Source organism: Suricata suricatta, chromosome 2 (genome assembly GCF_006229205.1).
Source record: "Suricata suricatta isolate VVHF042 chromosome 2, meerkat_22Aug2017_6uvM2_HiC, whole genome shotgun sequence".
NCBI classification, from domain to species: Eukaryota; Metazoa; Chordata; class Mammalia; order Carnivora; family Herpestidae; genus Suricata; species Suricata suricatta.
In genome coordinates this window covers 12,521,717-12,534,798 of record NC_043701.1, presented here as the reverse complement: position 1 = coordinate 12,534,798, position 13,082 = coordinate 12,521,717, and the positions used below count along the sequence as shown (strand labels likewise).

The window sequence follows — 13,082 nt, the reverse complement described above, 5'->3', positions numbered from 1 at the left end:
AGCAGAGCTCCCCGTGAAAACAAAGTTACAGAGCGTTCGGGCAGTTCCCACTGAGTCCTGGTAGTCTCGCTGAAGCGTAGGAAGAAAAAGTGATCGGTTGGAAATGAGGTGGGAGGTAGTGGTGGGGGGGATTTTGAAGACAATGAGAACAGGGAGGTTGAGAAGGATTATCAGGTGACATTGAGGACCTGAGACCAACAATTGTTGTGACACTCATGTCCCTTTTTCCCTGTATCAGTACTTACCCAGAGTATTGTTTGCCCTTCTCGTAGCACCGAACCACGATATACAAGTGCAGAAACCTAGTGACGAGATCGATCCAGAACAGGGGCTCTGCAGGGCCCCTGTGACGGGGTACCAAAGGCACAACAGTGATGGGAAAAGAGTGATTTGAAGTCATTAACTGTTAATTAGGTACTGAGGGAAATGGGGTCAGGGACTGGAATTCTCAATGTGATTGGGAATTTGGTGTGGTGAGGCTCTTCGGGGGGGGTCTGAAACTAACCCCCCATCTTCCTCTTCTGAGTTTGAACCAAGTTCTGAAAGCAAATGCAGGAACCTGCCAGATGGGGATCAAAATACCAGCCTTCTAAGTGTCAGCAGGAGTAGAGGACACAGCTCTGATAATGTGGTCACAATCGGATTTCCGCCTACTCCAAATTGAATTCATCTCCTTAAAACGTCTCCTTCAGGGCAGACTGCTGTAGGAAGCTGACTGCCTGAAGAGGCAGAGTCCCCAGGACAGCCACTTTCAGAGAGAGAGAGAGAGAGCGCGAGCGAGCGAGAGAGAGAGCGCGCGCGAGAGAGCGAGAGAGCGAGCAGAGTTGTTACTCCTTTGTGATTCACTGCATGGGAACCTGAGAACAGGCGGGGAGTGGTTCACGCTAAGTGATATATTGAGCACAAAAGAATCAGTCAAAAGAATAGAAGAATATGGGACGTGGTTAGAGCACAGGCTATCAAGGTTTTAGATTTCCAGAATGGAATAGTTCTGGGTAACAGGGACGACCAGGATGTGGCCATGGAAATGGGCGGCTGGCAGAGATTAGCGATGATGTCAAGGGCCGGCCGAGAGGCTAGGGCGTTGTTTTAACTATTCCTGTGGACACGGAGGAGGAGACGGGCGCGGGGTGTCGGGAAATAGAAGACAAAATACCTAGAGTGTGAGAATGATGCTCTTTGAAGCCTTGGGCTGGATCACGGGGCTGGCCTGAGCCACTCCGGCCTCCGTGTGGAATACGATTCCAGAAGTGAAGGTATTCTATGTAACTGGACTTCACGCGTTTCATTTGTGTGTGTGTCACCCTCTGTAAACCGAAGGTGAGTTCACTCTGGGAGGATTCTGTGCCCCTCCACGCGCCTGCGTTGGGATGAGCGTAAGCAGCGGCGGTTAGTCTGCGTGGACTTCCCGCCCTGTGCCTGTGAGGGCACGGGAGGCCGCAGTCACGGAGCTCATGGTTCTCAGACAGAAGGTAGGCCTTCCGCAGGAAAAGAAAGCTTGGCGACTCCTTGCTCCACGGTAGAGCTCATTCCAGACAGTGAGAGGTAGCGTTCAGGCAGGTGCAGGGAGAGATACTCCCAGGGTTTGGACCGGTGTGTGCATGACAAGTTTTTCTCTTACATTAAAAGGAGTGGCCTCAGACTCATCAAGCCTCTATCTCGTACATGGGACCCACAGAGAGACTTCCCAGTGGAGCGGAAGAGACCCCTCCCCGGCCCTCCCTGTACCGGAGAATACTGCGGAGGCTCGCGTCCTACTGGGCGCAGCCGCAGGACGGTGAGCGGCGTGGTGGCTGCAGCGGTCCGCTCAGGACCCCGGATCGGCCCCAGATCGGCGTGAGAGGCTGACCTAGTGCAGGAGAAGCCTTTCAAGGGTCCTCGAGGTAGCCTTGTGTGCACCACAGAGCAGGACCCGAGCCAGGCCAGTGTCCCAGGAATGGGGAGTCTGTGCCATCGGTGACAAACTGCGGCTCCCCCTTCCTGTCACCAACTGTGGTGCTACTGTGGCTGCTTTGGTAGGGGTGTTTCGGGCATAGGGATTCCATTCTGAGCATGGCTCTTGGTAGAAGAGCAAGGAAAAGAAACTGAGGTGGAGAGTCCGCAGCTGGGAGAGGGAGGCCATGCTGGGCAGCCGGCGGCTCGCCCCCGGTGGGGCAGCGGTGGGCCACTAGTTGAAGAACTTGACCTGAATCTAATGCACCCACACAGCCCTTTCCCAGGGAGTGAGCCCCGAGGTCTGGAAAGAAGTGCAGCTGTCCACCATTGAGCTGTCCATCACCACGCGGAACAGCCAGCCGGACCTGATGGTAAGTGTGCCTTTTTATTAGACGAGCATCTGGTATCTGGGAGAAGTGACCAAGGCTACACGCTCGTCTACTAACTGGGTATTTTATTTTTACCCCATGGGGGGAGGGAGGAAAGGATCAGGAAAAAGAGGGTGTGGCGTGCTTTTAGGGAGTAATAGCAACGAGAAGGCGCGGCGAGTGAAGTGGCGGCTTCAAGCTTAATGGGCTTGAGCCCGTATTCCGGGCACTGCTTAGTAGAAACGGAAGGTTAGCCTGCTCCCTTTGGTCACAGGAATAGAAAATTGTGGAACTTTTACTTGAGTGAATATCCATTATTTTTGTGACTATATTAAATATGTGGGTTTGGGCCCCCAGGGGGGAAATAGACACACACACACACACACACACACACACACACACAGTCCAGTCTATTGACATATGCTGTCCAGTACATGGATTGCCTCTAGATCCATGGCGATTTGAATTAAATAAAACTCTAGCGCTCATTTCTTTAGTCTCAATAGCCACATTTCAAGTGCCCATTAGCCGTATGTGGCGAGTAGCTACCACACTGGGAAGCACAGATAATGTTTCCGTTACTGCAGAAAATTCTGGATAGTGCTTCTATTGACAATGCACCCCAGAAAATGTTGAAATAATGCAGAGGTCAGCACACTGGTCTGCCACCTATTTTTGCATAACTAAGAATTGTTACAGTTTTAAATGGGTGTAAGAAAATGAGAAGAAGAATGATATTTTGTGATACGCAGAAAGAATAGGAAATTCGAGTTTCAATGTCCGTAAGTAAAGTTTAGCTGGAAGACGGTGCTTTTTACATGCTGTCTCTGGCTGCGTTCAGGCCCTGACGGCAGAGTGCAGTACTTGCCACAGACTTTCTGGCCCCAAAGCCTAAAATATTGATTCTCTGGCCATTCACAGAGTTTTCTGACCCCTGCTCTAGAGAAAATCTTAGCGGTTTGTGTTCGTGAGAATGCTAATAGGAAAGTTGCCCTGACCTGCGGACCAGTTACTAAGACCAGGTTTTCTGTGGATCCAAGCAGCATGCTTACAGTTGACCCAGTGGGTCTGGAGACAGAACGCAGGGATTGAACGTGTGAGTGCAGTGGGGAGTGTGACGCTAATGTTAGTAGAGCACCAACTTGTTTTCTAATTATAAGAGTAATCTGTGTCCATTCTGTAACATTTGGACAACACAGCTTCCTTCACCTAAATTAATTCAAATTGGATTAAAGAATTAAATTAGAAAAATAAAGTCATGAAAGCAATCGACTGAAAGCTACGTGATTATTGATATAAACTTGAGGAGGACCAGGCCTTTCTAAGCATGGCATCTAAAGCAAAAATCATATTGATGCATTTGCCTACTTTCAGGGAAAGAAACTATAAACAATATTTTTAATGACAAACTGGAAAAAGAATGTGATAGAGCAGAAAATAATAGCTTTCCTTTATAACAAACTCTTAAGAAATAGGCAAAGGACTGATATAAGTAACAGGCACAGGACAAGAATAGAAATTCACAAAGGATATACACCTGAGAAAATGGCTTACGTTTGCTGAACATATACTGTATGCCAGGCACTGTCCTGAGAACTTCACATGGTGTCAGCTCATGCAATCCTTAGAACTACCTTAGCCGGTGGATGTAACTTCTATATACATGTAATAGGTAAGGAGACAGAGAAAAAGGCTCAACATCAAAGAAATGCAAATTAACGAGTACTGAAATGTCCCAAAGTAAGCATGCTAGGGTGCCATGTCGGTGGGGAAAGGCTGCGTTTCTGCAGGACCTGTAAGTCAGACGCCCGCTCCTGACGGCCTCTCGGTGGTCTCTATGAAGCATCTAAAATAGAAGCACACCGCTGGCCCCGTTAAGTAGGTTTCTAGGAGTTTATTGCATAGGAACAGTCAGATACTTAACACAGTGTAGACATGCCCCTCTTACATAATGGGATGTTGTACACACTGGTGGAAGTGAGTGTAGTAAGGTTGAAAAACTAGTTTCTGTTCCAGAGGAATTTTAAGAAGATAAAATTTCTAATTATACATCGCTTTTATCCCCAACCTCTGATAATGCGTATTTCTGGTATTTCGTTCGTTCGTGTTCTTCCTCGTCGTTTTCTCTGATGATAGAAGACCAGTGAGTGGAGGATGTGACTGTGGGTCAGGATGAGCTGCAGGCAGTTAGGAAGGCGGGCGCTGCTCCGCTGCTGCTTATCACTCATTTCCCCCTCCCACGCCTCCTGGTGAAAACAAGAGCACGTGCAAGAACATACTTCAAAGACAATGAAGACGCCATGTAGTAGCTCCAAATTCATTTATCACTTAAAAAAGTATATTCAGAGTCAAAGAGGCTTTAAGGGGTGTGGGCTGTGTGGAAATTAGGATCTCTTGTTCAGCTCTGCTCACTGTATTTATAAAAGCAAAAATGTATGAAACAAATGAACCGAGGGACTGATTAAGTATGTTCTGGTGCATTTATTTAAAATGTCCTCTACTTACTGACATGGAAAGATATTCATTGTATATTGTTAGGTGAAAAACCTGGCTAGGATGATATGCATCACATGATTCTATTTTCATTTTAAAAAGAAACACTCTCTAACAAAAGAAAGAAAGCACTTTCACCTATAATTGAGTTTTGTGAATGATGGAGGCAAGGCTCCAGTTTTATCATCTTTTCTGAGAGAAAGCCAGTTGTCTAAGCACCATTGACTGAACTTCCTCACCCTCCTCTTGCCCATCTGCTATGAATCCCCATTAAACTGTACGTGTAGGTGTACATGGGCATGTTTGCATTTTCTCTTCAATTGCTCTGATTTTCTAGGCTCATATTAAGACTTTGCTGTTTTTAATTATCATTTTATAATAAGTCTGTGTTTTTCTTCTTACAGAGTCTCTTGGTTATTCTTGGCTCTTTGACCTCTATAAATCTCTTAAAAGGTTTCTTTTATTAGATTCCACATAAAAGTCTGTTATATTGATCAGGATTACATTGAATCTGTAGATCAATTTGAGGAGAAATGACATTTCTGTAATATTGACTCTTCTGTTTTGTGAATGTGGCATAGCTCTTCATTAGGCTTTTAATGCCTTTCAATGAAATTTTATAGCCTTCTCTAATCTTTTGCCCTTTGCTGGGTATATTCCTGGTTATCTTAATTTCTGATGCTATTGTAGATAGTATCCCTTAAAATTTCATTTTTAAGTATTTGGTTTAGATGGACATGTAATTGACTTTTTAAGAGATCTGCAATCAACAACCTTATAACTAAGTTCTTATTGTTTATGGATTCCTTTGGATTTTCTATAGATTCACTCATGTAAATTGCAAATTGTGCGAGTTTTGCTTTTCCTTTCAAATACTTTGCCGTCTCATCTTTTCTCTTACTGCCTTGGGTAGGACCTCAGTAGACTGTTAGTAGTAGTGCTACCCGATGTCACTGTCTCACTCCTGGTGTAGACAGAAAGGTTTCATTGCTTCGTTCTTGAGTTTGATGGGATTTTTTTTGTAGACCCCTTTTATAAGATTAAGGAAGTTCCCTTCTATTCCTAATTTGCTAATTTGTTTTTATCATGAATGGATCTTTAAGTTTATCAAGTCCCTTTCCAGCATCTACTGAGAGTCTTCTCACGTAATTCTGTGTGTCTACAATGTTGATTTTTGCATGTGGACTATGTGTAAGAAGCGAATCCTAGACTTCTGTGTATTACTGTCTACTTAACTTGTGCTCTTAGCTGGCTACCAGGCCTTTCCAGTGTGTCCAGAACAGCTCCTGTCTTCGCTTCTACCCCTTGACGGCGGTGCTCCCTCCGGTCTCCCCACTGCTGCTGACTGTAATTCTATTCTTTCAGTTGTTCGGGGCAGATGTCTTGGAGCCTCCCTCTTTCCCCTCGCATCTAGTCGTTGTGGAAGCGCTGGTGGCTTCACCTTCTAAATACAGCCAGTGCTCCACACGGTCTCCCCTGCTGCCTGCTCTAAGCCACCACCAACTGCCTGGGTGATTCCAGTGGGTGTCTAAGTGGATGCCCTGCTCCCCCCACCTTCCTCCTATTCTAACTACAGCAGCCAGAGAGGTCCTATTAAAATGAAGCCAGATCATAATCGCTGCTTAGAACCTTCCAATGACTCCTCATTTTACTCAGCCTAACAGCCAGATTCCTTGGAATGGTCTACAGACCCTAGGGCTCTGGCCTCGCTTCTTCTCTGACTTCCTCTCCTATTTCCCCCTTCTCTCGCTCTGCTCCAGCCACACTGGCTTCCTCGCTGCTCTTTGGCTTGTCCAGCATGCCTCCATGCTCGGCCCCTGCCCTGGCAGATCCTTGGTGTGGCTCGCTCCTCCCTAGGCCAGTGGTTCTGAGTACAGTCCTTGGAAACTTGTTAGAAATGGACATTCTTGGGCCTCACCCCAGATCTACTGAACTGTAAGCTCTGAGAATGGAGCCAGAGTCTGAGTTTTAACAAACCTTCCAGGTGATACTTGCTGAAGTTTGAGAACCACAGCCCTGGATGTCCACACTGCTAATTCCCTCACCTCCTTCAGGTGTCTGCTTGAGGTTTCCCCACCCCGAGTGAGGCTCACCTGGACCCTTACCACTCTCACCATCTGGTGTTTCTTATGCTCGTTCCTTTATCTCCTGTTCCTGATAAACTCTCTGATGCTTCCCATTTCCTTGTTTTCTAATATACTCTAGAATTTACCATTTATGTAATTTCCTATTTTTGTGCGGATACACTCTAACATGCTTCTGGGATATTCTAGAACTTATTTTATTAAGGTTAGATTTTATTTTTTTTTATCCCTTCCATTCCTCAAATATAACTTCTTTGTAAGCAGAAATAATTTTAGTTCTTTGATGTAACCCAAACACCTAGAAGAGCTTACGGTAGTTGATGTTCAGCAAGTTGTTGAATAAAAGGTGAGCCTCGAGCAAAGGCATCTGCTCCGTGACCTGTAACTCCTGGGTGAGAGAGGAAGTTGGCTTGGGTAGTGCTCGTTAGTCTTGGGCAAAGGCTGTTCGCTCTCAGCAGATTATCCTGCAACAGATTCTGAGCCTGTCCTGTAAGAAGCGCAACCTCTACCTGGAGCAGACAGAGGTGGAGACACCGACTTACAGAGGGCCAGGTTTGGGTCGCTAGCCACTGCCTGCTGTAAACAGGGGGGGGGGGCAGTACAAGAACCCTGTCTGGTTTTACAGCCACTTCACCTCACGGTAGCTCAGTTCTTCCAGAGCTCTCGGTGGTCGGCAATGAAAAGTTTTAAAAGCACTACCATGGCAGAAACGAGGTTGTGGACCTTCCACTCTGGTCGCATATCAAAACTGCACGTAGAACACGAGAAACCACAGGTCCGTGGGCCCTGCGCACCGAGACGTGCTCCCGCCCGTGTGCCGTGGCGTCGTGTGGCGGGGGTGCGGGCTTGCCGGCAGCGGGGGGCCGAAGCGGGGCCTGCGAGCGAGGGAACCCCACACACCAGAAAGCTACGAGGATTGGCGACAGCCTCCCGCCCCTCCCGCTCTGAGTTCCGACAAACCTGAGTTTTCGTGTAGCTATCTGGGGAGTAGGAACCAACCGAACAAGAAGCGGTGGTGTAAATTACACCTCGACAAGAGTGTTAAGGTAAAAGAAAGAAAGGGGATGTAGTCAGGAGGAAGCTGTTGCAAGTAAAGGCCTCTCTCTAGCAAACAGCTCCAAAGTGTGAACCTCTGGGGGCAAAGGAAGGCTGACAGGCTGCATTCGCCAAAATGCAGTGTTAATGATCGTCTTCCTGACCTTGTAGAGCAACGAAGACTTCATGAACATCTGCATTGAACCCGACACTGTCAGCAAAGGAGACTTCATAACCATCGGGTAAGTGGACCGGGCGCGGAGGAAATGCGGGTTCAGTAGTTTGTGTTCTCAGACATACTCTTCAGAGCGCCCAGGAAGCCTGGCGGAGACCCAGCAGAGGACTTGTCTGCTTTGGGGACTGGGACGCCGTCTTTCTTTCAAATATTTGGGCTGACGTGGAGAGTGCATCTCTCCTGCTTTGGCCTTCCCTGTTTGCTTTGGGAAAATCCTGTCGTGGGGGCCCGCTCTGCCTTTGCAGTGAAATGAAGCGTTCCGTGTAGCATTGCAGTGTCCAGAATTTTGGCTTCAGGGTCAAAATTACTGGATACAAATCTAGATTCTGCCACGTCCTGGCCTCATGACGCGGGCAAACCCTTTAATCTCTGGCTCCTTTCCTGTGTGTACAGGAAGGAGTACTGTAGTCACATCTAACTCCCTCGGGGTTGTCTCTGAGCGTCCCCTGAGAGCGTGTGGGGGAAGGTCCTCGCTGTGAAGCCTTTCACAGTGTGGGTTACTATGGACGTCTGTCCACCTTGTCCTACTCCCAGGGCAGTAATGAAAACTCTGAAAAGGTAATGAGTGCCTTGGACATTCTCCAGGCCGGTCCCCTTTGCCACTAGAAAATAGTCTCCAGTCCCAATTTGTTAAGGCCAGCCTCTGCCAGAGTTTGATTGGTCAAGAACACCCTAACCCCCTCCCCCCCACCAGTCTTCTGCGGGCACCTCCGAGGAGCCGGCGTGTTGCCATGCCAACTGGTCGTCGGCTCTGCTGTGCTTTGTCTCCGAGCTCCCTCTCGTGCCGGCTCAGGATTAGGCATTGCTGCCGCGGCAGCCCGGTCTCCATGGCCACGCCATTGTCTGCACCGACAGCCGCCGCCTCGGGTCTTTCATTGGTTTGTGGTGTTCTCGCCTTTGCTACAGATTCTTCAGAGGCTGAATAGCTGATTCTGCAGCCTTTGATGGCCTTGCTGCAGCAGGAGGCAGAAGGGAAAAGCCTTTCCCTTCTCCTAGAGGCTGTTCAGAAGCCACACACGGTCTTGATGGAGCGTCTGGCCCGAGCCTGGCTGTGCTCAAATTTCCTTCATCCTACTGACATCCAAAAATAACCTCAGAAGCCGCTTATGTTTGTATTGCTTCACTTAGGTAAAGTCATTATGCTCTGCATCATTGCTGTCGTCCTTTCCATCAGCAGCAGCCTGGTTTCCTTTGGTCGCTACAGGAAGTGAGATTAAGTCATGTCCATTTCTTCTGGGCATCTGAATGGAACATCGTGAGGCTTCCACAGACGCCTCTAAAGTTCCATCTGCTAATGAATTAGTTATCAAGTAATGATAAAGAAGGGACTCGTTTACTTGGATTAGCTTTCGCTCCCTCCACTGGCCGTGACGCGCTGTCCGGGTAGCTGCGCCCGAGGCGGCGTGCGTGCGGTGTGCTCGCGGTGCGCCCTGCAGTCCCTTCATATGAAGGGAGAGGGTCCCCAGCGCCGGGTGTTCATGCACACACAGAACAGAGACGGCTCCCTTCTCCTCTAAATTAGAATAAAAAATGTTTTTAAGTGATGGACTCAACAGAAGTGTAGTACTTTTCCTACAAACATTTCAGTTCATTCTAACTTTTAAATTGAGGATTTTTAATAGCCCAGGGGTTCAGTACAGAACCACTTCATCTTCATGCACCATTCTTTTCAGCAAGTTAACCTTCTCCATCTTGACTGTGTCACACGGCTCAGCAAGCATCACTGTGGGAAAATTCTGCACGGAACCCCGCGGTTCAGCCTGTCCCGAGCCCGTCTGTTTAACTGCAGCAGCAGAACTTGAGTGCTCCGGCAGTCAAATGCAGTTGCCCCCGCCCGTGTCCAAATGTGCCTTTTCTTGTACCAACAGAAGCAAAAAGGTGAGGGACCCCAGGCTGCGTGCTGCCGGCACCGAGTGTCTCCAGGCCAGCCAGTGCACCCTGCTGCTTCCCGAGGTGAGCTGGGGGGGGGGGGGCTCTGGTCCCCCCGCCGTGGGTTCTGTCTCGGTCCATCTTCCTATTACCAGACCCTCGTGTGGGCGCCTCACCTCGCACTTGGCCAGGCTCTGGGAGACCTGGCAGGACCAGAACACCCCCTTCCTGCGTCCGGGATGGAGGTGCGGGCTCCAGAAGCCTCCCAGTGTTTCCAAACCACGGTGGTGTCAAGTGGTCTTTGTATCTCCTGAGCCTTTATTTTTCCGAATGTCAAGTAAGCAGAGGCTGCTGGAACACAGAATTTTCTAGCTGGCAGATTCTCCTAGTGGATTCTACCTTCACATTTTTTTTTAAATAAAGGATCTGGAAACCGACTTGGGAATGGCAGTAAGTTTTTCTGTGTTATAAAATGCCAAGCTTAAAATAACCTGTAGAAGTGGGGGAAAGATTAGGAGTATAATCTAAATCATATAGTTATTCTGTGAGTAATAATACCTCAGGAAAATGTTACTACAGATGACTTTGCCACCCTGTCGCATTCAAAATGATAGTAGGTAAAACAGAAGCAGTCCCCACCGTGGGCGACACCAGTTTTAACAGCAAATGTTGAACGAAATGCACACATTATGGAAGGTTTTCTAGAATCTGTAAAATTAATAATGTTGCTATACTTTAGATATAAGGCTAAGCAAGTCCTAAAGAAGCACCACGGAAATTGTCAGGTGGATATAGTGGCTTACCTAGGGTGAGTGCTGAGAAGGTTCTGGAACACTGCATGTTTAGGAATTCCTGTAAGATGGGGCAGGACCCCTGCATTTTAGTCAATGTTAAAAATCATAACCTTGTTTCTCAAATCTCAAAATACCCTGGGAAGAGAGAAAGCCAAACAAGGGGGGGGGGCAGTGGGTGGCAGAATTGAGAGATTTCCAGACCCAGTCGGAGGCAGGGACGCGATTTTTAAAGAACATGAGGGTTAAGTCCTGTGAGAGGCTGACGTTTCTGGGTGACCTGCCGGGTGCCGCAGGGGTGACCTGCCGGGTGCCGCAGGGGTGACCCGCAGGCAGGGGTGACGGAATCCCCGTGGGCAGGCCTGTGAGCTGTTGCGAATGTTCTCCCCACAGGGAACTGGGGGCTCCTTCAGCATTGACAGCGAGGAGTATGAGGCGATGCCCGTGCAGGTGAAGCTGCTGCCCAGGAAGCTGCAGTTCTTCTGCGACCCCAGGAAGCGCGAGCAGCTGCTGCCGAGCTCGGCCCAGTGAGCCCGCCACCCCCCCCCCTACTCCCGAGGGACCAAAAGGGAGCAGAGGCCTTGCCCAGGCCCCCAGGAGCCTCCTCCCCGCCAAGTACCTGCCCCTCCCCTCTCCGCAGTGCTCCCGGTGGGCCCCAGCCCGCCTCCCGGCCGTGCATGCTCCTCCTTCCCTGTGACCACTGCCGCCCCTCCATAGTGCCGAGCCCAGGCCGGTCTGCCAGGGACCCACGTGCAGTGAGGGAAAGGGGCCCGAGCTCATGGGGGGCCCCCAAGTGCAGCCACCTTCGGCAGGCCGGGACACGAGGGAGGGGCCTGCCTTTCCCACCGCCATCCTCTGTCTAGGCTTCTCCATGGGTGCTGCTACTTTCTGAGCTCAGATTCCAATGTAGCTGGTCTCCGTCCTCAGCCGTGGCTGACATGCTGTAAGATACTAGTTTGTATTATTTTTTCAAGTAGTGCTTAAGTATTGGTTTGCATGTTGAAAACCTAGCAACTCCATCTGGGGTTGGAGCCCCGGGATCTGCATTGCTAAAAAAGCTGGCAACCCTTCCCCGGTGCGACTACTCCGTGCGGCCCGCCCCCGCCCCTCGCAGGCCAGTGTTGTGAAGCGCCACCCACTTACCCCAACTAGTATTTTGGAAGATCTTGTATCCGTCACACTTTCTAGATACCAACTTACGAGTTGCCAATATGTGTATTTCCTGGTGTCATGTAAATATTATTTTACAATAAAGCTGTTATATCACTTTTAAACCTATTTGGTGCACTTTAAATATACAGCACTTTGACTCTTATCTTCCACTTACAAAAATTAAACGATTAGGTTCTTTGCTGAAAGTGGTATGGAAATAACCAAAGAATGCTATCATAATCTATTTTCAATTTCATCACTTGCCCTATTTTCTTGCCAACAAAACATATAAATGGAAGTAATTGTTTACTGTTAACTCAGTATTGTTTTTATCCATTGTATTTCAATATTTTATCAAACATGGATAACAAACACTTTAGGAGAATGTTCTTTACCCTAAGGAGCTCAAGAACACCTGTCACCTACAGTTAGAACACAACTCTTTGTTCTTTATAGCTCTTAAGCACGTAAGTAGAAGAGCCCATTCTAATGTCATACAGTTCTTCGAATTCCTCTGGAATTACATGTCAAAAATTATTAATGATCTACCAACTTAACTGCTTACTTAGATCTTGTTAGTTTGCTGAAAGTAGAAACTACCTGATTTGAGAAGGACTTGTTAACCAGGTTCACTACTACCACCGGGATTTACCTTCGGTGCCCCTGCGGTACTCGGACTCCCGAGGGCACTGCCCGGGACGGAGGAGACGTGAGCCTTTCTCTGTGTAAAGATGAAGCAGGCATGCAAACGGGCAAACGGGCAGGCCACCGGCTTCTCCTCAGGCAGGTCACTTTTAGGACCGTATGCATACCTGTGCCCATGAAGACTTAACGCTTTAAAGGATCATAAATAAGGCAGCTACAAAAAGCTCAGGAATGAAGATCACAAAAAAACAAGGCTTACCTGTTCAGCTCTGTATTCTTCAGGGTGGTTTAAAAGCCGTGCTTTGCCCCCCAAAACCCTGCAGTGTAAGGAAGACCCCCCGTGGGGCCCTCGGAGGGGAGCGGGGGTGCTGTGTGAGGAGAAAGCATTTGTACGGGAGCCCGGAGCATCTTAAACCTTGGTTTTATGACAGGACTGTAAGGACAAGCCCAGAAGCTGGACTGCTCCCCCCCCCCC

General features: G+C 48.6%; 1 protein-coding gene and 1 long non-coding RNA gene across 4 annotated transcripts in view; one reads left to right on the top strand and one right to left on the bottom strand.

The window, feature by feature from the left end:
- The window catches only part of AGK (acylglycerol kinase), a 76,495-nt gene extending 64,411 nt beyond the window's left edge, over nt 1-12,084 (top strand). For all 3 annotated transcript variants that reach the window (XM_029922494.1, XM_029922505.1, XM_029922499.1), the window contains exons 12-16: nt 1,630-1,777; nt 2,209-2,306; nt 8,087-8,157; nt 10,019-10,103; nt 11,204-12,084. In XM_029922494.1, the coding sequence (XP_029778354.1) occupies nt 1,630-1,777; nt 2,209-2,306; nt 8,087-8,157; nt 10,019-10,103; nt 11,204-11,341 (540 nt within the window). In that variant the 3' untranslated portion in view covers nt 11,342-12,084. The remainder of the gene's footprint in view (nt 1-1,629; nt 1,778-2,208; nt 2,307-8,086; nt 8,158-10,018; nt 10,104-11,203) is intronic.
- Nucleotides 4,183-11,320, bottom strand: LOC115278085. The gene is made up of 2 exons (XR_003902686.1): nt 11,137-11,320; nt 4,183-11,090 (listed from the first exon to the last, which is right to left on the bottom strand). It is a non-coding gene; the product is annotated as an uncharacterized LOC115278085 (long non-coding RNA).
- Nucleotides 12,085-13,082: the final 998 nt, after the last annotated feature.